The 27985-nt window shown below is 44.2% G+C and overlaps 2 protein-coding genes across 2 annotated transcripts; one reads left to right on the forward strand and one right to left on the reverse strand.

Moving 5' to 3' along the window:
• The first annotated feature begins 214 nt into the window (after positions 1-214).
• On the forward strand, positions 215-24853 carry LOC142954983 (paxillin-like). Its single transcript, XM_076096367.1, has 11 exons — positions 215-434; positions 14611-14786; positions 14886-14971; positions 15318-15457; positions 15642-15837; positions 15968-16115; positions 21196-21354; positions 21897-22070; positions 22966-23047; positions 23176-23324; positions 23412-24853. Exons 1-11 carry the CDS (start codon positions 422-424, stop codon positions 23676-23678), a joined length of 1590 nt encoding a protein of 529 aa, XP_075952482.1. The 5' UTR covers positions 215-421; the 3' UTR covers positions 23679-24853.
• LOC142954985 (uncharacterized) lies at positions 24776-27975 on the reverse strand. Its single transcript, XM_076096369.1, has 2 exons — positions 27181-27975; positions 24776-27018 (listed from the first exon to the last, which is right to left on the reverse strand). The coding sequence occupies exons 1-2, from the start codon at positions 27804-27806 to the stop codon at positions 26496-26498; spliced, it is 1149 nt and encodes a 382-aa protein (XP_075952484.1). The 5' UTR covers positions 27807-27975; the 3' UTR covers positions 24776-26495.
• Positions 27976-27985: the final 10 nt, after the last annotated feature.

Consider the following 27985-nt stretch of genomic DNA (forward strand, 5'->3'; position numbering starts at 1 on the left):
AGAAAGTCCAGTGCAAGTCAGTTTTATGTGATTAAAGTGGTGTAACTACCTGATATGGTGAAGTTACACTGAAATGCAGTGGATTATATGGTGAGACTCGAGTACCACTCTCTGTCGCTAGATGTCGCTGGTCCCTGTGTGTGCGGGCTGCTGGGCAGGCAGGGGGCTGGATGTGGGCTGTCGGTGACTCCAGGGGGGCAGCAGGGTATGTGTGTGTGTGTATATGCGAGTGTGTTTGTGAGTGTGTTTGAGGCTCGTCGAGCAGCAGGGGAACTTGAAAACTTCCCTGCTTTCCGCGAGGCGGATCTGTGATCGAAGACTCAGCGATCGGGAGCCGAATCGGCTGCTTTACAGTCCCGCTGTGATCGACAGAGGAGGACCGGGTCCGGTTCTCAGAGCGTTGGAACGATTTCCGGCCAACATGGATGATTTAGGTAAGTTCGCTCGCCGTGAACGCAACATTTACACAGCGCGCGTGTGCGTGCGTGCGTGCGCGTGTGGCGTTAGCGCAAACACACAATGCTGGCGTTTAGCTGCATATTCAGCCGAGCGAAGGGTTTTCAAATGGGGTTGTTTGACCATAATTGTCTTCTTGGGTAAGCTATGTCCATATGTCCAGGTAGGTTAAGTTATCTTGGTTCAACTAAGCTCAGCGCGAGGTTACACGCTCGGAAAGGCCCCGCGTGACACGAGGAACCCCTGGAATCAATTTCATTGAGATACTTCTCCCTATTAACGTGCGTATTAGCTGGTGTTTGTACGGGAAACACCGTGCGTGAGGGGAAGTAGTGCTCTGGACGGCGCGTTGGTGTTGGTGGGCGAGTTATTCCTCCACATCACCTAACCGGGCACGACTGCAGGGCTTCTCTTAACTTTTTTTTCATGCTCAGAACCGGCGGAAATATAAAAAAGTAGACCACAGATCATCTGACATTTTATGAGACAATGACTTATTTGAGCCCCTCCCGGTGATTGCCAGGCTTACATAACTCTGCTGCAGGTGGGATGGTAACAGCTGGCTTCAGTGATTTAAAAACAACACAGAACAATCATTGAGAGAGTGATTCCAGTCATTGGACGCTCAGAATGATCAGTAGTCTACACTTGAAGCCCCCTTGAAACAAATCTTCAGCTTGAGTTTAAGCCCTGATTCCAGCTGATTGTCACACCAGTGCTATATTAGCTCACATAAACTGCAGCAGACGCCTCCAGGAGAGCTCTGCTGTCCTTCTGCCTGCACAGATGAGCTTAACTCGGTACGTTATTGCACACTTGATGACAGCAGAAAAATGTAATGCCCGAGGGCAGGTTGTGGCGACAGGGGGAGGGTGTGCAGAGATCAGCACAATGTTCTTCATGCACACAAAACCCTGGCTCTCCAGATTCCCTCCGTGACAGTCCCTTTTGCTATTTTAGTAGTTTACAATTCTTGCTACAAGCCACTCAATGAACACACTGTTTTAGCGTGTCAATGCATGTAGTTTAATATAAGGCTGCTGCGGGCCATGTTGATCTTTCACAAGTTACTTTCAATGATGTAGAGTCATTTATACACTATGCAGACCCCCTTCAGTGATGGAACCGTGAACCCACTGAAGTAATACAGCTTCTTAAAGTATTCATTTACAAGCATTTCGACTGTGCAGTTTTGAGTTTTCCCCCCCGGCAACTGTAAGGTTAAGTTTAGCAGGACACCCCGCGAAATGCATCGAAGGAGTCTGGTTCATCGGATGCTGAAAAAAAACACCAGAATGCATGCATAAAGTCAAAGATGATAAATGTCTTGCAAAAGCCGTCCAAAAGGTGTCCTGTGGAGCTGCAGGTGAGACTTCCAGCTCTGCTCCACAGTCTGTTATTAACATATCATTGCCATTCCAAGGCTGTTTGAACTGGCTCGGTTGTTTTAAAAGACACATTTTGAGTACACGTCCGCATCATGTTTGCGCCGCAACCTGGATCAGTCTAATTTAGGCCCAAACCCAGCTCCCTGGTTGACACGCTTGGTGGCGAGAGGGAGGCCGTACCGAGAATGTCGGTCATTCTATATCCAGTCAATATTTATGGATACCTTCTCAGCTTACGTGGGTGAAGGACTTTCCGTAAAGTAGCAGCTTAAAAAAAAGAGCGTCACACAACCCAGTGTAATTATCGTGTTACAGGGTTGTAAATTCTGTCGTCGTTTTAGCAGAGACATGCGGCACTTAATACTTAGAAATATGTAGGCTACAGATATCACTTATGTCCTTGTGGATGGTGTTGGAATGAGAGTCATAGAGGGACATTTATCTGTTTATGAAAATTAAAAGGTTTAAAATGGTTCAAAAGCAGTTGGGAGATCTAAAGAAGCACCTCCCATAGATCTGAAGAGAGGAATTTTAGGGAGTCACCCACCTTAGAGAGGACAATTAGCCTACTTTATATCAGAGGAGTCCTTCCTCTCAAGTGCTGAGCCAACTAGACCAAGAGAGCTTCCACCAACTGGCTCTTCCGTCCCTCTTTCCCTCACTTTTATTGTTCATTTCTAAGCCCTATCGCCAAAACACCAGTGACATAAAAAAGCAGTGACGCTGGCAGGTTTGCTTCCTCCCTGTGATCTGCACATGTGCACACTCTCAATCTGCGTTATCCCCCCCATGCGTCCTTCAGAACCAGCCGTGGGAGCAGACTATTGTGCTCACATGCAGGGCGTCAGGGGTGGATCAGGCCCACATGCAGCGATGGGGCCTCAGCCAAAACGTATCCTCCTTAAACACTGCACTGCCCCACCCTCTCTCTCTCTCTCTCTCTCTCTCTCTCTCTCTCCCCACTCCCCACCATTCCTGTGGCGAACCACATAGGAAGCTGCAGGCTGCAATCTATTGACAGTTTAAAGCTGGCTGAGTTTGCCGGAGAGCAGATTAGCTTTTAGGAAGGTTTGGATTTAGGCAGATTTTGACGCTTGATCGCTCGCAATTATCAGCTTTTTTAACTCCGGACCGTAATGAAAGGAAAGGAAAAAGAAAATTGGTTTTGTTTGTGTCCTCCTTTTATTTGTGCAATCTTTGCAGTTTAGATGCTGTGGCGTGTTCTTGGGCAAACTTTCATTGACCTCCCCTCCTCGGCTATCGGCGCTGCCAAGCGTTGCTCCTTGCTTCACTGCTCTGGGCCTGCACCAACAAGACATGAATGTCAAATAGCCTCCAAAGTCGACTTCCTTCTACTGACTTTGATCCTCACTACCTTTTCAGTATTTGCCTTTTTTTTCATGTCCGCAAAATACAGTTGCTGCTCTGTTTCTCTCTCACTGATTTGTTTTACTGTCTCTTTTTAGAGGCATCATTTGAAGTGAAGTGGTTCCCCAGAGCCCCTTGTCAGCACAGCAGCTGCAGTGTTGGAAATGTCACTCATGGATCGGGGCGTGGGCGCAGCAGTTCTTTACTTACTCCAAATGAGATCTGATTTAGCCTAGATACTCAACCGAGTCTAAATTTATTCATTGTTCATTGTTGATACACCAAAAGAAACAAGGCAGACAGCTCTCGTGACACTGATGTCATTCATGTCTGAGCGCTGTGTTTTCACTCTTATCAGGGACACATCTATAATACCCTAGTTTCCATTCTGCCCACTAGCTGTACTGTACTGTTTGTTTTCTACAACAGTCGACCTTCGCCTTCGAGACTTTAAATAGATAGTTTGATATTTTAGGAGATGCGCTTATGCGCTGTCTCGGCGAGATGATTGATACTACGGCCGCCCCTCTTAGCTGATTAGTCGACTAATCGATCGTTTTCGTCTTAGTCGTCTAAGATTTCTTCTTATGTTTTCAGTTCCAAGAAACTTGAAGATTAAAATTGGTGCTTTTATGTGATTCCTTGAGGAGTAACTCAGTTTTACAGATCTGTCACTTAAATCACAGTAGTCGTCGACTAAGAATCACGTTGGACTCGGGCGGTCCTTATTGATACCGCTCTCGTGTCTGTATGCTAAATATGGAGCAGATTGGGGGGTTTCTGGCCCAAATTCACCCGCTAAATATAAACCTACAGTCAGCAGCTTGTTCTCTTAGCTGAGCAAAAGCCAAAGTGTTAAGACGGCCTAAAAAGGGGGAAGTTCCAGGAAATTGCTGCTTCCAGTCCGGCACACAAAACTACAACGTGTCGTTTTTACACTTTGGTTTCTGTGTGGATGAAACAAAGAAGATATAACATATAATATATGTTAATCAGTGATCTTTAGAGGTTACACACACAGGGTGGACATTAAAAAGACCCAGACATTTACCAGGCTGGGAGCTTCTAACAAAAGACGCTGTTGCGTTGCATTATGGGAAGTGTAAGATCCAGAATTCTTTGTAGCTTGACCCTTACTAGAGACTAAAAGTCCCGATATCTCTCCCTCTGCCGCTTCAATTATGAACAATGCTTTTTTACGTCGACCCAACCTTATGGAAATGCAATACTGAATCTTTTTAAGGGCAAAGTCAGTCCAGACTAGGAAGTTCCCATGATCAAAAAAACCCCTTTCAGTTAACTTCCTCTTCACTTGAGCTCAAAAACCTGGCAAGTCGTTGTTGCAAATGACATCTTCAGTAACCCTCGGCTTAATGCAACAAGGGGCAAGCCTCCCTTAAACCGATAAGTCTCTTGTGTGTGGTGTGGCATATTAATCACACACACACACACACACAATCGATGTAGCATCCGAAAGGCTTGAGAGAATCTCTTGTATCTCCTCCAGGGTTTATCCATCTGTTTGACTTTAAAAATTAAAATGCCGCAGGGCTTTGAAACATATGGTGTTTGCACACGCCGACACTCAGACACACAAACACTCGTATACGATCACAGACCGCTGCTGCGGACAGACGGCTCCGAGGGCGACGCTGACTAAGCAGCGACAGCTCTACACTCAGCCAACCGTCATGTCATCTCTCATGGGCACAGCGCACCATAACAACAGCCTGCCGGGCCCATATCCCAACTGCTACTGTTCAAGCCAAAAAACATATTTAGACTCAGGAATTCAAGCAAAAATCTGGCCGGGGTTTGGATCTGTGTAGTTTTAAGTATAGACAAGCATGTCATACAGTATAGTTACTGCACGAGTCAGGCATGTTCCTGCTTTTTGTCAATCGGCCCTTTTTTACTGGGCAGCTTCTCGTCCAGCCGGACGCATGTTTCATGACAGGAAGTGCCCTTCGTGACCTCTCGGTTGTCATGAGGTTCCTTTGCTGCTAACCAACAGAATAGGCTATTGTCGGTCACAGACATCATGTTAGTCATGCTAACTTGTGGACATGCCTCAGCCTGTCCAGCCTGTCTTTTTTTTTTTTTGGCGACTTCCTTAATGTGAGCAGAAGGAACCGGTTTGCATTTGGTCTCATTAAATTTCTTTCTTGCTGTTTTCCATTTGGATTGCAGGCAGCTGGAACAGCTCATTAGCTTGATTTAGCATGTTGTCAGTGAAGAAATGAAGCAAAATGAGGAGAAAATAAGGTGCAGTTACAACAGATTTTGTAGTATGTATTAGATATATATATATATATACATTTGTATGTATGTATATCCTGAAAGCTGCTCACCCTCCATCCTGCTGTGCTCTGATGAATTGAGTTCCCTGCTTACTTTGTGAGATTCTCCTCCCTTGCACTCGGTCTGACAGTGACTGACAGCTGGGTTGATGCGATACTGCTGATCCTTTGATGCAAGCTTTAACAGCGAAACAGCTGGTGTATTAGTTTTGCATAGAAGATAAAGACGCCGCTGTATTTTAATTCTAATCACAATTAGATGGACGGAACAAAAGGGAATCAAGCACAGTGTTTCAAAAGCTAACTGCTGTAGATAATTGTGATCCTTTCGCTCCAGTTCAATGAATGCCTTTTTGTCATTACGGAGCTCTTGCCGTGTCAGATATGGCCTTTCAATCGCACCTGCATGGGTTTTCAGGCTTTCCCCTAATTGGCTCCCAAATGTCATTTTTCTAAGAGCTTGTATACTTGGCATGGCTGCAGGCTTAGATGACACATTGCTGTTTTATTAGGAAATGGCTTTGTGCCCTGCAGGTTTCCTCTGGCCTTGGCGCTGGTTTAAATAGTCACAAACACGCCGCTGATACTGCCCTATTTGGGATATAAAAGCCACCACAGTGAAGGCCTTTGATGAATTGTGAAGTTGGAGGGGGGGCTGGGGGGAAAGTGAGCGTGATTATATGTGTGTGTGTTTCGTATCGCTTGTGCTTTAGTTGGATTTTACAATGAGCGTCTGGCTTGTTAAAGAGGATCATTCAGGAAGCCCAATCTAGACCCCACTCGAGTTAATGACAGCGTCAGTGATGCTTAGCTCAGGATTACTACTCCACAGGTTTATAGCGGTGTTAGCTTAACAAGAGTTTACACACACACACACACACACAGGCCGGTTCTGGCACGGGTGCTGAGCTGACTGTTTTCCAGTGGGATGACTTGGCCTCCTTTGCAGACCTCACAAACCGTCCTCTCCATCCTCTTCCCTCTGTCCTCGTCCTGCCAGAGGGGGACAAAGAGCAGCTTGTTTCTGGTGCTGTGACCTACTTCAACCCAGAAAAGACAGAACCAGACAGAACTGATTAGAGGGAAAGGAGAAACTCTCCATGCATCCATCCAGCCATCGATTTCCATCCATTTTACCAGGTCTGGGTTCTGATTTAGATATCTGACAAAAAGAAATCTTAACTCAAACTTTCTTTTCCAGCGCTTTCAAACACATCTGTGTCTTAATCAACAGATGGAGTATTCTCAGTGGAAATCTTTGGAAAAAGCTATAAAAATTACCTTTAGACAATTATCTGGAGAATAAATAGTGTCATAATATGTCATCCTACAGCGTGGCCTCAGTCACACCTGGAGGTGTAATGCTGAGGATTTCCCGTCTTGAATATTGCTGAATAAGGTGTTTGAAGGAGTCTCGGCAGCATTTGTTCAGTGGATAGTTTTATTCTCACTCGTCATCTATGCAGACATTAAATAATAATGTGTTAAACTCTTTTTTTTTTTTACTTTTTAGCGTGTGCATTTGGTTTCTTTTCAGTCAGAAGCGAAATACCAGAACACACAAACATATCTTTAGTTTGCAATTCAACTAAACATAAATGGTTCACCGTCTGTTTAAATGCACCCTCAGTACTGCTAAAACTTCTTCTTTTTTTTGTGCTTTCACCACTGATGCACACAGATGCTCAAAATAACCACAGAGGCGACGCGTAAACCACAGGAAAGCTTCTGCGCCCACAAACTACCTCTGTCTTTCTTTGTAAGCCTTTCTCTGTGGGGAATGAGGGAGCGGAGAGTAGGTGGAAACAGGAAGGAGAGATTGTCTTTTATCTTTTGCTTTTGATTCAGTTACATATACTCCTGTCTAGATTTTTTTATTTCAGTTGTCCTAGTCATAGGTAGAGATTATTTATACACTCAAGAAACCCTTCAACTCATGATTTTACTCATTTAATGATTCAGTTCATTGGATAGTTTTTACCCCTGTGGGCAATCTGTTTGCAGCAAGGATTTAAAAAAACAGTACAAAACACGACTCACAAGACATAAAAGCAGTTAAAAATGATGAAAACATCGTAGAAAAAGCATCAGGCAGATAAGCAGAAGTGTTTGAAAAGCAGACAGGGAAGGAAGTGATGTTAATAACTGTAAATGCTGCAGTGTGATGATGATTGTACACCATTCAGGCTCATCATAGATATCATTTGTAGTGAGAATGTTTTGCTGTTGAGCTGCACAAAGGAACAATTTAAAAGGAATGAAAGCATGTTGCCAGCTAGGTGTGCACTACATCATGCATGTCCTCCTCACTCTTGCAGTGAATTTGGACAGGAGCAATTAAGAAATGATCCAACATCTGTGACAGTAACAAACTAACAGGACACAGTCGCTGCAGCGTGGCTTGAATCCAGTTGTGAGGCAAGACTACTTTAGAAGGTGTAGTTGTTCACAATAGATGATGGTAAGTTAAGTGTTAATAAGCTAAGACGCACATTACCTTTCTCAGATAAAAAGCACTCAGAGATGAGACAGTGGGGAGATACAGATGATGCTCTTAAGTCGCATGAGCTTAATGGATCTTTACCCAGGAGTATAACTTGAAATGATGTATTTGAGGAGGATTTTGCGTTTACTTCCTGCAGCCTCTTTCATACATATCTTGTTGAGCTGAAACATGCAGCACTTTCTGAGAAAGCAGACCCATCGCACAGGCTGAAGGGGAGTTTACTTTCTGTAAGGGAAATGAACAGAGAGAAGGTGTCGAGGCTTGTGAGTATTTCCGCGGTCAACTGTCGCTGGTGTGGGGTCGCTTCGCCCTCGTCGGAAGGCTGAACGTTATTTAGCTCCATCCGTTTGATGATAACCTTATTTGACAAGAACTGGGTGAATGTAATTCTTACTTCCGAGTATATGTGAATATCAAAGTGGTTCGGGAAAACAAGATTCATAACCCTCTGAGGAGCCAGGAAGAGGTGGTTAGCTTACTGTTAAAACAGCAGCAGCCAGCCTGGCTCTGTCTAAAGTTAACTAAGTAACACGTTGTATCTCCTTTGTTTAATCTGTACACAAACGGGTAGCCCCTCCCCCCCGCATCACGTCTTTATAGTAAACTAATCCGCTCTCGTCTCTAGCCCCACACTCAACACACGTACTGTAAGAGTGGTTACCGTCTAACCGTTGGGAAGAAAATGAACAAGAACTTATTTCCCAAAATGTCCGTCTTTTCCTTTTTGAAGGATTTTCTGGCCACTGAACGAGCTGTCCACAAAACACAAGTAGCAGCTTATTCACACATCAGTCTTATGGAGGAACATTATCATTAATCTAGAATGTGTTTCTGACCACCAGGTGAATGTAAGTCCAATATTTACCCTCCTTTAGTTCAGTTGTTGGTCTCTACCAACTCCTGAGGGAGATATCTGGCACTGGAGCTGCTAATTGTTCCACTCCGCCCACCAGCTAACTGTGTCTGCTGCAGGGCTGGTAACACATTCGATTTATCAAAGCTTTTTTCTGCTTCAAACATCTGCCTGCTGGTGTTTTTCCTTTTTCAGAATCTAGTCTATGTAGATACAGACAGGAGTGTTATTTATTATTAATGAGAAAATTGCCCTGCTGAAGCAGCGTGTGGTCACACTGTACTATAAGTCATAATAATATGACAATTTTCATAATACCACTAGCGGTGTTCAACAGGGTGTTCAGTCAGTTTTTTTTTTTTTACCAAATTCTTCAAATTTGAAACAAACATCCACTTGTTTATGGGTGAACTGACTACTTTTTTGTCACTTCACAAAACATATTTATCTATAAGTCTTATGCTGATTATCACAATTTCACACAAATGTCTAATAGGAATAAAAATGATGAGGTGATGACATTTTGGACAGACATGGATGTAAACTGCAACATGACTGGTTGGTGGAAGAATACAACAGCGAGGCGGTCATCGTAGTTCCGGGCCTGATTCCGGTATTTAAGTGTTGGATTGCATGTCTCTGAGCAGACTTTGCTGTAATTGTATTGAATAATTTAGAGTGGCGTACAAGCTGCCGTGTAAGCAGTTGTATTCTATGACTTAATTGCAAGAGCGTGCGTGCGTGCTGTTCCATCTAATAGCATTTGTAGCGGTAGCACTTCATTGATCTGAACATAACGGAACTCCAACCAGACTCTTCTTCATTCCATGTGAAGTGGGCGAGACTGTAAATCAAATGTAATACATAGTATAAGCTGGTTGGGTGGTCTGTAATGTCCTATACTGTTGCTTTGACCGGCGTGGCCATCGATCATCTACTGTGTGCCTCTGCTCCCACAGGTCGGGGTCGGTCGGGAAGGTATTTATAGTGGGCCTAGATGCCTCAGTCTGTCTCTGGTATGTGTTTGGGAAGCCTAGCCGAGAGGCACCTGTGCGCGCGGTGTTGTTGTTCTACTGTTGCATCTCCTGTGTATGTGTGTTTCTCGTGTCATTTAATTCTGCACCGAAGCGCACCAAATGAACTCGGGCACTGGCCTTCTGTTGTCTAGCGCGAGCCCACAGGGGAGTAAAGTGTGAGTGCATGTGTGCCCATTTTGTCCTTATTTTTTTTATTTTTTTTCCTTCTGATGGAAGCCAAGAGTGGGATTCATCATCTCTGCGACGGTCTGTCAAAATGTCACAACGAGAGGCCATCGCTCTCACTACAGAACATGAAAGGCTGTCACTTCATGTCAACGCACACACTCAGACTAGTACCTGAAGGTTGTTCCTTTCACTGGAGATTGTTTTTACATGCATACATCATTTAAAAAAACCATTATGATTTACAAAATGTCTTTTGTTTTCCTCATTTGTCTCGTCACACTATCTTGTTCTGCTGGTGTGCAGCTCGCATCTTATCTCCACCTCCTTGCTCTTTCTATCGTATCTGGAAGACGAGCTGTGGCATGTAAGGAATTCCTATCAGCCCTTGTGCACCTTGCAACACGTCAGATACAGAGGCAAGAAATTAAAGGAATGTGGGCAGGGAGATGCCGAAAAGGAGGTCAGAGAACACAGGTAGACCGGCTGCGCAGACAGAATCTCGCGGGCTGATTATTTCTCCCTGTTAGTTTCACTTTGGTGTCAGTGCATATCTCAGGAAATGCCTCGGCATTTTTGAACCTCACAAGATAAAGCCTGCTCTGTATCGCAGCCCTCAGAAGAAAAAAGCCGGGAGTGAGCTCGAGTCTCACACACACGACTCGACATCACCCCCTGCAGGTTGCTGATGGCTGTGTTTGGTTACACTGCATTATAGGACCCCATTTCCTGAAGTGAACCGCCAACTACCAGCTAAATAAACAGGAGATGTGTTGAGTAGTACACAGCATTGATTCACTCTTTGCCGTGGTCAGCACTGATAGAGCCTCAAGCAGTTGTGTGTGCGATGCCAAGCAGCCAGGATGTCCTGTCGGGGATAATGGAGGCTCGCTTCTCTTGACGTCCAGGACTTGTATTGATCGGAAAGTAAAAGCATGGCTCCAGGATTGCTTTGCTCACTTACATTTAAATTGTATGTTCAATTTTGACTATGAAATGTTGCAAGATAAGTGCTGATGCAACATATGTCTCCCCCCTTTGCTGTTAACACACTTGACTCTTCAAATAGTTTTCTGTCCATACCCTCATTTTCCTGCATCCCCCCCCTCCCTTCATTTGTAATTTCCCTGTTTTTTTTTCCATCCCTTCCGCTGCCCGCTCCAATCTTCCCAGTCCCCCTTTTATATCTTTCTCTCTCTCTCTTTCCTGTAACAAGCCCCATGCAGAGCAGCGTTTGTGTAATTAAAATGCACACCATTCATCTGGGAGGAAGGGAGTCTCCTTAATCTGCGTCAACCCATATTTTAGCCTCTGAGGATTTGCCTGCTGCTCCACACACACACACACACACACACACACACACACACACACACACACACACTCTTCTTAGGTTCACTCACTACTATCTCTCCCGGCACTCCCACCGCCATTCCTCATTGTTTGAGCACAGCTGTGCCCTGCCATGTCACATTTAGTGCTGTGGACATGGAAGCTAACCAGATGCTGGTGTTTTTTTGTTGTTCAAAGAAGGGCGGACTGTGTTACACTGATGTCGATTTGTTAGATATGGATGAAGCCTATTTCTGGGAGGCAGGAGTAGATGTGTCACCTTCACACAACAGCCTGCTTCTCTGGAACTTTGGTCTCTTAAGATTTCATATAGTTTTGTTCTTATAACTCATCAAACAGAAGTTTCATCCCAAGTCCAATCTTACAGGCGTTAACCAAACAAATGCTCAAATGAAGTTATGGCCACTCCTTACAGATGATAAGAATGATTCGGGGAAGCTCATTTTACATGGTTGTCTCATTATGAGTTCCTCATTTTACTGTAGTTCCATTTTTGGTCACTGGGGAACTCGTCTGTGTGTCACGGTATGTTCCCTTGGCAGAGGAGGCTGACACACCTCTGTGTGTTTGTGTAGCTTGCGGATGGGTCAGAGCACGCCGAGCATGCAGTGTTCAGTGAACAAACGCAACCCTTAAGCTGCAGGCTTCTATATTTTATGCTTTGCCTGTATACTCTAAATTATAGGGCTGTCTTCCAACCGCTTTGTTGAGGGCAATGAGCTGCTGATTTCAGTTAACTCTCTTAGATATTAAAGTTAGTATACAGCTCTCCTGCATGGCAACATAATATGTGTTTCATATAGCCTGGGGGGGGGGTTAGTGTTTTAGCGTAACTCTATTTTGCAGCAGCAGATTCTTTATAACCAGGGTGGAAGCCAGTTCAGCTCCAGAGCTAAGTTGATTAACATCTCTTGTGTAAACAATCTGGACGAACGTCTGTCGACTGAGGGTCTCCACCAGCTGCAGTAAAACTTTATTCTGACATCTGCAGCAGATATGTACTGAGGCCCTCAGATATGCTCACTATTTAGAGAAGCCTCTGATTATTTCATCATAGATGCATACATTTGTACACCTTTTATGAAGATTAAGAAAGACTGTGTAGATTGAAATAGTACATCCCTATATATATCACCCATTCTCTGTGTTGTTATCTTGTGATAAAAACCCAGCTGCATCGTGGGTAACCTGTCTGTCGGTTGCTTTGAAACATCTTTTATTGGTACGTTTTATATCATACACCATACTTGGTATGATTTATAAAGATTAACAGCTTGTGTTGTTTTTGCTACTACCAAATAACAGAGCCGGCTGCGGTAGTGTAAACAGTGAGCTTGCGCTGTGTCCATAATGGAACTCTGTGGAATGTGCTCGGGCTTCTGAACGGAGTCTCTGCTGTGAAACCTAGTCAGCCGGCATGTCAGCCATGCTAACCATGCTATCCGTGCTAACGCTAAGTTGGGCCAAGTGGATCTGGTATTGACCTCTTCTTCGGCTGTGTCTCCTCTGAGTCTGGAGAGCACTGCAGCCCAAGTTACTTCTCTACTGATGATACTCTGCTATATACCTATAGCAGTCATTAAAGTTACAAATTAAAATGTACAACTGCAGTTGAATCTTCGACTAACTTAGATGTTAGACTTTCATGTTAAAGTGAGCGTGAGTCATGGGGAACGTAAGCAGAAAGTGTGCTGACATGGTGAAGGAGGGGCAGATTACACCTTTATATATCTTTTTGTGATACCACTCCCTACGTTGGCCATGCCTCTTGTCGATAAGAGCCCTGCTTGCTCTCAACTTTCCTCACTTCACAACGTTCTCCCTCACCGGCTGCAACGTGCTCATCAGACTATTTTTCAGAGGGTAGTCGTTTGCGTGAGTAGTATCTCTTACTTGAGCTTTCAGGCAGCAAAGTTGGAGCTGGCATAGCAGCGTGGAGGGGTTGACCCTAACCCACTGCCATTCATTTTAAACCCTCCTTCTCCTCTTTACCCTCAACCTCTCCTCTGCTCTCAGTTGCCCCCAACTCTCCCCCCTCCTCCTCCTCCTCCTCCGGCTCTTGATCTCTTATGCTGATGGTAGAGTTAAGAAAGGCAGTTCCTGCCTGGCAGACTGTCTGTTTGGGTTGCCCTCTTCCCCCTCCACTTCGTCTTCTTCTTCTTCTTCTTCTTCTTCTTCATTCTCTATTATCTCCTCTTCACTTCCCTGGGTGTAACTTCTTGTCTTTAGTCTAAGGTATGTCTCATCTGCATGTTACTTTAGCTGTGGTTTTGTCTTTCTTGCCCCGCTGCTTTATTTTAGGATAGAGCTTTGAAGTAGTTTGTCTATAGATCAATTTAGCATTTCTGGCGATATTGCAGTATGATCGTATAGAATATTAAAAACATAACAATGAAGTGCAGTTTGAATCATTCAATCAAGCTTCTTTACGATTAGGAATACAACTTTATTGTAATTACGCTATTCATTTGCTGTTTCTAACTAAGGTTTTTTTGTATTTTTTCAAGAACTTACATTAGATTATGTATTTGATATCAACGTTATTGTTTTAATGGAAAATATGCAATAATGTTCATACCATTCATTTTATACTAATTGTTAAAGTAAGTTTGTTTAATTTATGGATGACATTTTTTCGGACTCGTGACATTCTGCAAGAGAAACTAAACACTGCTGTGGTGAGTGAGCGCGCTAAAATAAGCCCAAGTATCCAGTAATACAGTCTGCGCTCTTCATTAAATCCCCTATAATGTTATGTGTCCTTCTACCTGCTGCTTAGGACTTCTAAATTAGTAGTTGTTTTCTTGGCCTCTTCATGCAGTGACGGCAGCTGTTGTCGTGTAGATGGTAAATATGAGTACGTGTACCTGGTTGCAGACTTGACAGCGACTCTTGAATTTAAGACGTGTCAAGACTGCAGGCAGACGAGGGTCAATGAGTAACCAAAGGAGTGGCAATGACAGTCTGCATGATTCAACTTTTACAACTCCACCGCCCCTGATGTCAGTGAACATGGGCTTTTCACCGATTGCGAAAGACGCTGTCATTATTTGTTCCCGTGTGTAGGCAAACCTCCCTGGTGATAACTTTTTTGCAGCTCTATCCTGTACTTTCACCAAACCCTGTCTGAGAATATAATTAGCTTCAGACCTGTGATGAAGAAAATCTTTGTTTTGTATTTCCACAGATGCTTTGTTGGCGGACCTTGAGTCCACAACATCCCACATTTCCAAGCGTCCGCTCTTCCTGTCTGACGAGACTGCCTTCTCCTTCCCTGTTGGGGGTCAGAACCAGCAAGACCTCTGCTCTCCACCCCAAGTCCCACCCACGTCCTCTGAGCTAAACGGACTTGATGAAACAGAGGTAAAAGCTCACATGCATTTTATTGTTTGTGTTCAATTAAAAAAACATTGTTTGATTTACTTCTGGATACTCTGAAGTGACTTCCCTTCATCTCCTCAGTCCTTCAGCTCAGCTCAAAGAAGCCCGTGGTCTGGAGATAGCAGCAGTCCAACTCGACCCATTGGTGAAGAGGACCACGTGTACAGGTAGGACTTTGAACCACACCAGTTGGATCAACCGTGTATAGGTATCTATAAAAAATAACTTGTACCCTCAAATGTTCTTATGGATTACTTTGTTTGGAAGCATTTTTGTGGAAAACCTCTACGGTATTTAGCAAATTATAGGGAGGACATTAAAAGGGGGAACATAATCATGTGTGTTATCTTTTTGACGCACACAACTCATTCAAATAGAAATCTCCTTTTGGGTGTTGACTCATCTGTGAGTCAGAGACACTCTCCAAATGATGCCGGTGTCAAAATATAACATCACCCTCAGTCCTTGGCTCTGTTTATAGTAAATATTGGTTCTTCTCTCTTCTCTGTACAGTTTCCCTAATAAGCAGAAGAATAGTGAGTCATCAGCTGTTGCCATGAACTCATCCTTGGGCAGCAACCTGTCTGAGCTGGACCGCCTGCTGTTGGAGCTCAACGCTGTGCAGCAAAGCACCCCTGCCTTCCCCACAGAAGGTACACGAAGGGATTGCTTTACAATTTAGAAAACACTCTCTTATGTTTGTCGGATGACGCTATCTACATTTAGCGGTTGTTTTTTAAGGTGTCACACAGGAATGTCCCGTCTCTCCACTGTATGATAAACTATGCACTGTGGATCCATGAGGGAAATGTATTTAGCGTTTTCTTCTGTAAATAGAAGAAGCAGCTCCCCCACTGCCTGCCAGCAGCGTCATCCACCACGTTCAGGAGAACGGAGTCTCTACTTCAGGCAAGGTTGCTCCACCTGTATTGGAGAAGCCCAAACGCAGCGCTGCAGCTCGGGGAATAGAGGATGTACGACCAAGTGTGGAGAGCCTTCTGGATGAGCTGGAAAATTCTGTGCCCTCTCCCATGTAAGCCACAAATTGTTAAAGCAACATAGAAACCATGCCATTGCATGTAGCTGTTTACATTAGTGCTCAAGGATGTTATATTAACATTTAAGCCCATGAATTTAGTTGACGGTGTTCTTTCCTTCTTTAGTCCCACACCGTTGGTTGTGTCAGACGAACACACAGATGGACAAGAGGAAACTCCAGCACAGCAGCAAGCCAGAATGTCTGCCTCCTCTGCCACACGAGAGCTGGATGAGCTAATGGCCTCCCTATCTGACTTCAAGGTCCAAAGCAATGTGAGTATGGTAGTGGGTAGATTTTGAGTCATGGGGGGGGTTTGCATACTGGATAGAGGATGTTTATTTTTGGCATTGTGTAACTGTTTAGGACTGCACTGCAGACGTTTAGGGGTTTGCACGACTGTGAAATGAATTGTAGAAACTAGGATCAGACTATTTTTATTCAGCGTCTCTTCAGTATCTTTTCAGTATCTGTGATTTTGATATTTTGCATACGTAATATTTAACGAATTGCTGTTGCTGGCAGTGTCCACAATAGAAAAGTTGAACAGATATTCTGTTGTTTTACTGTTTACATCGATTTTGCAGTGTTGCAATGGAATAAATGAAGTGGCTGTGCTTTTTTTAACCTACCCTTTATTTTGGACCAGTTTTTTTTTTAAGTCAACAAAATATTTTAAAACTGATCCGTAATTGACAACCAACTCTTAATTTTAAATTTACTTTGAGTTGTTGTCACACTTGACAAAACAAACATACTAGATGACAATTCAAATGCGTTGTGCTACATTTCTTTGACGGCGCAATTTTATCTGTCACATTCATAGAGGAGTTCAGTTGAGTGAACTCCGCCTCTGCTTTGTGTTTGAGACAACTTTTCTGTTCATTCCCTTTATTCTCAATGTGTTTTTCCTGGTCTCTTTCTCTTTTCTCTACCATTGTTTATGTCTTGTCTTTGTTTGTACATTGCCATCATTACATCAATGCACCTGATTCAGTCTGGCTCTCAGTTGTCTGTGAATCAGGAGGCTGGAGACCCTTCATTGGTAGCTGGTTCCCCAGGAACAGCCCCGTCTATAAATCCTAATATTGGTTCAGTGGATACTCTTCTACCTTCTAGTTTCACTACTCCCTCCTGTACCCCTCTTCCACTGGAACTCCACATAGATGAAGATGGTACTTCAACCCCTACATCTTCAGCTGGTTCCACTGTAGTCATTGCATCGTCCAAGAGCCTTCAGTACTCCCAGATCCAACAGATAGATGACGGTGGCAGTGTCACGTGTGAGATCACTCATGAGGAGAGCCTCAGTATCTCTAGTACCACAAAGCCTCCGAGTCAAATGGAAGTCAACAGCCCTACACATATGTCCATCACTAAATTATCTGCTAGTAAAGTCTCAAGTCCTTTTGGAAAAAGTTTAAGCCCGGTTACTAGTGGCAGATGTTCTAGTCCAGTACCCTCTGCCAGCAGCTCCAGTCCATTAGTTGTTTCAGAGAGCTCTAGTGATGTTACTGTGTCTATAAACCCCAGTCCTATTCTTAGAGCCAAGAGTCCCAATCCACCTGATCTTAAATGCTCCAATCTAAGTCAGTCTTTAAAGAATCCAAGCCCAATTTCTAAATGCTACAGTCCAGTTCCTATAAGTCATACCCCAGAAGACAATAAAAAGACTGCTAGTCCAGTGACAGTTACAAGGCTTTCAAGTCCAGTTCCAAAATGTGCGAGTCCAGAAATAGTTCGCAAGAGTGCTAGTCCAGTGTCGATTCCAAGACTTTCAAGTCCATTTCCACAGATTGCAAGTCCTGTGACAGTCTCTGATATCTCTAGTTCAGCAAGTGTATCCAAAAGCTCTAGTCCTGAAACATTGCCAATGACTGCTTGCCCAGTAGTACTCCCAAGGCTTTCAAGTCCTGCCTCAGTCATCAGAAGAAATTACACAGTTCAAGGTAGCAGCAGTCCCAGAGCTTCACCAGTTCCAGCTGTACCATCAAATAGCCTGTCTCTCCCACCTACAGAAATGCTGGATTTTACATGGCCATGTCGGGAACCTTTATTAGATGATGCTTTAGACAAACTGTTAGCCCCCGACTCCTCCCAAATGAGTGACAACCAGCCACCTGCTTCCTTTATGCCCGGAGATGAATACCGATCTTGGGAGGAGGAAGACGGAATTGACCCTGATCTCAGCCGAGAGGGAACCCTGACGCCCATGACTGAGTCCAGCTGGATTGATGAGTGTTTCACCCCCTCTTCCTACCCTGGGACACCAGATGCAACGCTGGACCTTCCCACACAGCAGCCCTCTGCTGTCGAGCGACTATCTACTTCTGGCCAAGTAGGACTCTCAACTTGACTCTCCCAAAATAAGCTGCAGGCAAAAAAGGCTAGAGAAGCTTTTATTTGGCCGTGTCTTTCTATTACTTGGCCATGTGGCCTGAGATAAGATTAATTGTCTCTGACAATAATGGCAGAATGGCTGTGTGTATCTCTAGTTGCCGAAATAAGCTTATATTGGGAGAGCAGCTCCTGCAAACACTCAAGGAGCTACGCAAAAACACAAAGTGTCTTGATGAAGATCTATGTGGTGTGATGCATGTGGTGTCATTGCATAGCAATTGCAAAATGGCTTGAGGGAGAAATCTCCCTGTAGAGACGATTTGTGGCTGATGTCGAAAGCTTTGCTAAAAAGATGTTTCCGCACGCCCCTACTTGCTTCAGTCCACATTGCTGTGTTAGTCACAGGGCTTGGCCTGTCATGTCTACGCAACCAATGGCTGATGCAAAAATGTGTTTTCAATCACTGATGGTGTCAATACAAAGACAGCAGGGTGAATATTTTTTCTATTGCTAATCCATTTATGCACTAAGAAGGGGCACATGATCTTTGGCCTTGCTTTGGCACGTGCAGACTTATGTGCAAGCATTTTGTGATGGACTTGTGTTGTCTTGAGCTCAGCGATCCAGCATGCCGTGCCACAGATACCCAAGTAAACTTTGAATGGAATGGAGGGCTGTGCTTTGCTTCTGCAGGCAAATTTGATTGGATACAAGAGACCCTGACAAAACCTCCAGAACATTTTGACAAAACTATGTTCTGGAGCTGGTCCTTGAGCATTTTTGCGACTTGAATGAGACATCCTGGGCTGGGTCTGTCCTGCTTGTGTTTGCAACCCAACATGGGCTTTCTGGTGAATGGCACAATCCAAGCATCCCAAACCTCCTTATATCATCTACTCTCTAGCTCAAGTCGGTTATCCGCCGCACCAAAGAAACCTCCAATGTGCATCCAATGTTCAAGGAGGGAACGTTGCGACGTAAAATGGGACCGGTCATTGTGAATAAGAGCAACTCCCAAGACCGACTCATTCAGGAGCTGCAGGGGAAACTGGGAATTGGGCGAGTGGAGCGCAAGCGTAAACAACTGGCAGATGATTGGATGACGGAGGGAGTCATCGTCATGTCCAACCCACAGCGAACACGGGAAGAAAGGGTCCAGCCATCTGTGGATAAGGTAGACATTAGAGACGCACAGCAGGAGTCAGTGCTGTTCAGTGCTACTCCAGGACCATGTTAATTAAACCAAGAGTTGGAAGTTATCTTTCACTCATTATATACATTAAATATGTATGATAATTCATCATATTGCCAGAAATATTTTATTTGTCTTTGACAGTCAGTCTAAACAATTCCGTTTGTCGTGCCAACTTTGTTTTTTTACCATTTCCTTTCCCTCATTCTGACCTCTGTTTTTGTTATCTGTGTTTCCTCTCTTTGCTGTTTCCTTTTTCATTCTTTCCCCCAGATCATCATCCCTCCAGAATCACCTGCCCCACAGAGAAAAATCCTCCCCCCTCCGCAATCTCCCCCAGCACCCAAAAAGCTACCCCCAGTGAAGCAGACTCCCCCACCACTACCTCCTCCCCCTCCGACACCTCCCCCTCCCCCTCCTCGAGAACCTCCCCCTCCGACCCCTCCACCTCCCCCTCCTCCCCCCAAGGAACCTACTCCTCCCCCCAAAGAACCTACTCCTCCCCCCAGGGAGCCCACGCCTCCCCCTGTCCAGCCCCCTCCATCACCTAGCCTCCCTCCAAAGCCTGTCACGCCACCCCTGCCTCCCAAGGTCTTTGTATCAGTGGGCTGTCAGACTGAGTATGACCCCATCTTCCCACCAATGCAGGCATGGATCACCATTCTTCTTCTTTCTCTTCTCTGACCTTCCTTTAAACTTTGAGTTCTTTTACTCAAGTCTGTTTTCGGGTTATTTGCTTCAAATCCCAGCCGTTCAACCTCTGTATTCATGTGAGCTATATATCATTTGTCTGGTCATAGGCTCTCTTTTCGACCCCTGGTGTCTATTCATGCCAAGTTGCAACAGGTAGTCTCTTTAAAGCTTTGTATGAAATCCAGTCAGGCCAGGTGGTGGTGGTTGCTGACATTCAGGCTGGAGAGACTGAGACCCTTTTCTAATTCTGACATCTGACGGCGCCACGGGCTGTGTGTTCAGAATTGAGAGGAGAGTTTACAAGCTCAGAAGCAAGAGGAGTGTAACCCCCCCATGTTCCTGTTACCCTGTCCTGCCGTGCGCAGGAATGGTAGGCTCGCAGTGCAACTGAAACCTACTCTGCCACATGACAGCACAGTTACCACCACAATTATAGCCGCTACCACAGGACTTCCGTCAACAGGTCACACTAGGTTATATACCAGGAGGTTGACGTTTATTGTCATGTACCATCCCCCCTTTAAGACTCCATAGTGTCTTTACTGAGGTAGTTGAGGTGAAGACTTGTAGAGCACGATATGAGCGCTGTGGTATAAGTGTGTTCCGGTCGAAGGCTCGGTGAGATGCCAGGCTCTTTTATTTGTGTGTGTGTGTGTGTGTGTGTGTGAGAGAATACGTGGAGCAGAGATGCTATTTTCTCTCAGTGGAATTCAAGAGTCATGAAGCTCCAATAACCATCTGAGAAGGTCTGTGTTTGCTTACATTGCTGTAGCCAGACACACATTCACACACACGATATTGATGTTAGAGGTTTATCATCAAAAGCCTGCAAACATGGGTTAGGATTGATAAAATCTTATTTTGTCCAGGTTGATATGTCCATCGCTTGTCTTTATTTTCTCTCCGTCTCTGGAAAGAGGAGACAGCTAACCACCGTCTAGATTCGTCCCTGGTTGCGCAACCAGCAATCCAGGGAGAGACAATTGCAACAAACATTTACGAAGGCAGTTACATGAAATCATTATATTACAAAATGATGTGATGTGACAAAGAAGGTAAGTCCAAAAAATGATTATCCAAAATGATGAGAACGGTATAGTGAAGCCTCTTTGGTATTTCGTGTCCGTCAGATCCAGTCCCAGGGAAAGACTTCTCCCACCGGTGCCCCGAAACCAGCCAACAAGCTGGACAACATGCTTGGAAGCCTGCAGTCCGACCTCAACCGACTCGGAGTCCAGACGGTGGCTAAAGGTGTCTGCGGAGCCTGCAAGAAACCCATCGTTGGGCAGGTGATGAGAACACTGAATCACACACATACAAGTCGGAACACATTGAAGCACATTAGGCTTATAAAAACATCATCCTTTTTGTTTTGTTAAGAATGTGGCGAAAAGAAGATTGCACTCAATGTTTTTGACCCTGTTGGATAGCTTGTGTAGTGTTGACTCAAGTTCCACATATCTCAGGCTGTGCTGATTGGTTGAGGTCCCAAGCCAGTCAATCTATCAATAATTCAGCTCTTATTTAATTAATTGTCAACCAATAAGTGGAGCAATATAAATTTAAAGCTTTTATTCTGTGTTTTATTACATGACTTACTTACCTAATAAGACACTTCTGTTTAAAGAAGCGCAATAATATTCTTTTCTGTGAATCATGATCTGCAATGTACTGAGATTATTTTTAATATATAATAGTTAATTTTTTAAGCATTGAGTTATGATATCTGCTTTGTTTTCTTGCATGCAAGGCTGCAGCAATTTTCTCTGCTGAGCCAGGTCCTTCCCTCAGAAGCTCATTTTAATTTAATGCATGTGTCTCCCCACACCAGGTGGTGACTGCCATGGGCAGAACGTGGCACCCCGAGCACTTTGTGTGCACCCACTGCCAGGATGAGATCGGCTCGAGGAACTTCTTTGAGCGCGAGGGGCAGCCTTTCTGTGAGAAAGACTACCACAGCCTGTTCTCACCGCGATGCCACTACTGTAATGGACCCATACTGGATGTTAGTAGTGCATACATTCAATTACACACACACACATACACACACACACACACACACACACACACACACAGGCACATTTACCATGGATGGGTGGATACTTATATTTATTTATTCATAACCTAATGGATTAGGGCGTGACTGGAAAAATCACTACATGGCATAAATTGCCTTTATTTCTCAAGCAGACGCACACACACACACAATCAATCCTAGAGACTGTAGAAGAGAAGGGACATCTACTGTACTTGCCCTGTGCATGCAGACTGACTACATGCTACTCTCCTCTTGCTTGTCATTGCTCAGTTTTATCCTCGTAGTGACACACTCCTATCGGGGGTTTACAGCCTATGTTCTTACACACAACATACACACATGGTGCCAGAGGTAGGTTTCCTAATTCACTACTCCTTCCTTTCTTTCTTTCCTTCTTTCTGTCTGTCTTTGGTAAGCCATTTTTTAACTTTCAATTGTTTACATTCAAATCTTAGTTTTTGGTGGGTGGGGTTTAGCATGTGGGGAACCACTAGATTTAGAATTTCTGAATGAAATAAAGAATTTGCTTGACTGTATATACTTGTTCATAGGTAATTGTGTTAAACATCTGAGTTGATTGTGAATTGTTCAATTTTAATGATTTATAACCCGAACTAATGCTGTTGTGATGGTTTCAATGTACTTTTCGACACTGCACCCCCTGGTGGTACAGCCAAGAATCACTTGTGCTCACTGCCCTCTCCTGGCGTCTGACTTTCTGATGCGTTTGTTTCTTCCGTAATTGCAAACATGCATGCTCATACTGTATGTGGACTTTCTTTTAGAACCTGTTTGTTTATGATTCACACCTTTTTAGCAGGAATTGAATGATTGACCACTCGGTTCTCCTTTGTTTTCACAGAGAGTAGTGACCGCTTTGGACAAGACTTGGCATCCAGAGCATTTCTTTTGTGCCCAGTGTGGAGCCTTTTTCGGGCCAGAAGGTACCAACTGCTCATTAATTATTAACATAACACCTGGCTTGAGTAAAAAAAAAAAAAAAAGCAATGTAGAATTTGAATTATCAAATGAAGCATGCAGTGAATCACCGTGTGTCTTTGCTGCCCTCTAGGTTTCCATGAGAAGGATGGAAAGGCGTTCTGCAGAAAGGACTACTTTGACATGTTTGCCCCTAAATGCGGTGGCTGTGCCCGTGCCATCCTGGAGAACTACATCTCAGCTCTCAACTCACTGTGGCACCCTGAATGCTTCGTCTGCAGGGTGAGCTCCTCGACGTACCCGACAAATGTCGTGACAACCGAAACCCATCATGGTACTATTAAAACCTCTTCCCTTCTGATCTTCCAGGAGTGCTTCACGCCATTCATAAACGGCAGCTTCTTTGACCACGACGGCCAGCCGTACTGCGAGTCGCACTACCACGAGCGCCGCGGCTCGCTGTGCTCCGGCTGCCAGAAGCCCATCACCGGCCGCTGCATCACAGCCATGGGCAAGAAGTTTCACCCAGAGCACTTCGTGTGCGCTTTCTGCCTTAAGCAGCTCAACAAGGGCACCTTCAAGGAGCAGAACGACAAGCCCTACTGCCAAGGCTGCTTCGTTAAACTCTTCAGTTAGAGTGTTTGTGTATAAATGTGTTCGTACACCCGTCTACACATTAATTGTACATGTCTGAATGCACTCACATGTCTAGCCATGTATGAGTCGGTGAAATGTTTTTTGAGAATGAGTTGGTGCACTGGTGGATCACATCATAAGGGTGAGAGATGTCTGAGAGTATTGACCCTTGGTATGGAAGGGACTTCCCTGGGTGTCCAACCTCTCAGGCTTTGCATTTCACACTTTTGCTAAAGACATTTTTAAGAAAGCCCAAAGAGATTTTTATTTAGAGTTTTTTCCTCCTGTGTGCAGCGACGAAAATACGCTCATTTCCCCCTTGTGCGTGTGTACATATATGAGCGTCAAATCAAGACTTCTTCAGCGCGCTGATTTGTAAATGATTTAATTCCCCCATTGCAGGGCAAGCCCTTGCACCCTATGATGGTTCTATGCTGAGGCAGCTGCTTAATTGCATGGACCATGGAGAGTTGACTTAAAGTAGTTTTAGAATATGTTGAATACACAGTGCTCGGTCAATGAGTGGAATAATCCATGACAAAGATGTATTTTTCTAGCTTTGGAAACTATTGAGGTGCCATTTCAAATTAACCATGAAAATACTCCAGACGTACGCACACACACACACACACACACCGAACTCCTCCATCTTCTTCTCCACTTCTTTGAAATACCAGTTCAAACTCTTTGCACACTCCACCCACAGATCTCTTGATGAGACCGTCTTAAGGTGCATTTTACAGGTGGCGGCAAGATATTAGCTAGTCCTTATTTTTCTACTGTTTTACTATGAAATTGAACCCAGATGTTTTCAGCATACATTACATTCACATTTGTGCTCTTGTAAGTGAATTATTTCCCATTGGGAGTGAGATCAAACGCAAGTCTATATACATATATTGAACTTTTGTCCCCCCGGATAAACTTGTACTTTCCTACCGCAAAGTGTGCGTTGTGTCATTTACATTAATAATGTTCAAATCAAATGAAACGGTAGTGACTGATGATGACAAAAAGTAGCTCAATAAGAATAACGTGTTATGGTCAATAATGTTGAACTTATCGTGTAATTTAAAAACAAGCCAAAACAAAGTTGATTGTCTTTACTCCACTTTAAAAGTAGAGATTTTTGTGATTTATGTAGTTCAATTCAGAATAAATGATTCTTCCGTTCACCATCTTTTCCATGTTTTACAATTGCTACTGTTGTGAATTTATCACTGTATTGAATCTATTAAAAACCCTGGTTAAAGATTAACAACATGGTTGTGGATTAAAAGCATGCTTTCTTATACGTGGACTTTCATCAGCAGTAGCTGCCACTCGCTGTTACAATCAGAATCTAAATTTGTATACCTGTAACATGCTCGACTTTGCGACAGAACTGTGTTTTTGTCACCGTTTTGATGAAAAAAAAAAATATTTTTGAGCGGTTTGGGCTCACACCGATATGCAAAGAGCTGGCTCTATTGGCATGCAGGCCAACAATAGTTGACCCTGTTCTCACACACGAGTACCAGCTTTGATTCCAGTGCGTCAGACTTCCAAGGAAACGCAGCCCTTATTATTTTCATTTTGAGTCATGAGCTATGATCCTGCTGTCTGAGCTGAGGTCAGTACTTGGCTCACTGATGGATGTTGGTGTTAGCTGGTCAGGAATCAGAATACAACACCAAGCCAGGGCCAAGCCTCGAGCAATTACACCTAGATGTTGTGACTAATTTCATCTTTATTTTACATGAAGCTCTGTTTTGTTACGTGAGACAATGAGTGTTATATTACTTGTCTTTTGATTCACTATGTGTGCACAGAGTGAATACGCAGCATCTACATTCAGATTGTTTTTACTTTGAGAAGATGTTTCTCTTGTGCCAAATGTGTCAATGCAATAAGGTCTTATACACTGTGGAGTTCTCAACCTTTCATGTGATTTGACTCTTTATGGGCTGAACTCTGGGGGAGCTTTCGTCTGCCGTGGTGCATCTTAACACCCGATAGTTTACACTGTAATAGACGAGCCAAGGAGAAACGGTCCATACCGAGTCATTCAGCAGAAAGTAAAGCATACACTTGTAGCTGATTCAGATTTACAGGAAGTAGCGGGGGGGATACACAGGAATTGTGAGTTAACTTTGCCTCGTGTATATGTATGTGCTTACAGTATACTGCCTTATAGTTTTTGATCCTGTCAAATAATTCATTTAAAAAAAAAAAAAAATCTATTTACTGTTAATGACATTAAGTGAACTTTGTAAATGGAGACATTCATGTGAACTTTTACCATTTGAATTTCCTCATGAGCCACACATTTGTGTGGCTCTTTGTGTGGGTGGGGTGTAAGCCCATGTGGGTCCTGATTACTGACTGATTATTATAACTGCTGCAAATAAAATAAGTACTTTATTTCTGGCATTACTTTGTCTGATAAGTGATTTTTTTCTTTTCATCCAAACCTTTTACTATTCAATGTTTTGCATTAAACCAGATCTTTGATACACAGGATTGTCACGAAATACTAAAACACTGAGTGGAGGTAATCAGGGTGATTGTACCAAATATTTTACAGACATTCATTTCAGTGTGATGCATAAGAAAATATGTGCCAGTCCCACATAATCTCAAAATGTAAATAATAAGTGCACTTTGTGTGAAGATCAAACACAGGACCTTTGATATATAGAGTTACGCAGAGCAAATCTCAGAACAAATTGCGTGTTCAAATTATTTTAAAAGAATCAAAACCCTGGACATCAACTTGATCCCAACCGGTCCAAACAACATGTCAACCATCTGACTGGACCGCTTAAAGACAGTGATTCAATACACCTGCCCAACACAGGGACAAGACAACACATCTCTCCTGTGAGGAGAGGTCATGACCTGAAGTCTGTACTTTGTGAGAGCTTGGAGCTTGTCAGCGAGTTTAGAGAGTTGCGGGCGGCTGTCCAGAATCTCCAAATATTCCAAGTCCTGCAGCTGGTGAAGATGCAAGAAATCTCTCTCTGGCACATGTTCATGGCGGAGTTTGAGACTTTTGAGCTTCGGAAAAAGTTGTGGGATTTGAGCTGTGCGAGCTCCCAAATGTGAGGGCCAGGGATCTATGTGAAGGTGCAGGAGATGTGGTACCTGCACCGCTACGGCTGCCATGTCCTCCGAGGACAATCCTGCAACACACAGCCTGAGACCGGTCACTGTGGCTGGAATTGAGGTGACGTACTTCTTCACAGGTGGGCCCTTGGCGATGACTAGGGTTGACAGTTGAGGGAGGTCACTCAGCCATGTTCTGAGGTGATGGCCGTCAGGCGACGGACGTCTTTCTGGCGTTTCCTGATGCGAGCGCCTGTAGAAAACAGCAAGAGTCTTCAGGCCAGGCATCAGCCTCATTGCATCTTCTGGTAATGAATGATCAATGCAGTCGATAAGCTCCAAACTGGACAAGACTGGGGCACCAGCTCCTCCTAAGGGACCTGGTGTGGGTCTGGAAATATTGTGAAAGGCACACCGTGTTTGCACGAAGGACAATGAGAGATGCTTCAGCTTAGGCAGGCGGTCAAGTATGGAGTGCACCATCCAAATAGTTTCTTCAAAGATCCCCATCTGATGACAGACCAGAGATGTGAGATTTGTAAACTGGGAGACAGCAGACATGAAGCCATCCATTCCTGCAGTGGGGAATGTAACATCACACATGCTAAGTTGGGTCAGCTGCTGGGGTTGCAGCACTGTAGAAGCATCTAGCAAAAGGGAAGTGTGACTGCTTCTAATGGCCAGACGTTTCAGATGTGGAAAGTCCTTTATGCAGTCGAGGCTCGCTTGGGAGCTTTGGTCCATTACCACTGTGGTGAGAGAAGGGAGGGACAGGGACAGTTGTTTCCAGTCCTTAGCTTTGGTGCTCCTTATCACCACACTTGTGACTTTTCTGCGGCGAAGAGTGGCCCAGAATCGACTGTTGTAAGTGCCTTTACGAAACCCCAGAACTACTGACCAGTCTTTCCAAAGGGATCCGTGGTCCACGAGTTTTCTGAAGTACTTGCAGGACGCCCGTGCGCTAAACTTGTCTGCCGGTGACAGATAGCCAAAAACGTGGTTCCAGATCTCTGACGGAAGCTGTAGAACCGTCTGTGCCATCGTTTTTCCTCTGCTATCGTTAGCTAGTTGGCTAAAACGGCTAAAACAGGCCGTTAACCACTGGCCTGTTCGAAAGGCAGAAACATCATAAACGTTACACCACGTTTCTGGCTTAAAGTTGACACGGTATGTATTGAGAGAGGCGTTGCTTGCAGTCAGTGGATTTACTCTTATCGGTG

Source organism: Anarhichas minor, unplaced genomic scaffold (genome assembly GCF_050575085.1).
Source record: "Anarhichas minor isolate MPS153535 unplaced genomic scaffold, ASM5057508v1 ptg000021l, whole genome shotgun sequence".
Lineage (NCBI taxonomy): Eukaryota > Metazoa > Chordata > Actinopteri > Perciformes > Anarhichadidae > Anarhichas > Anarhichas minor.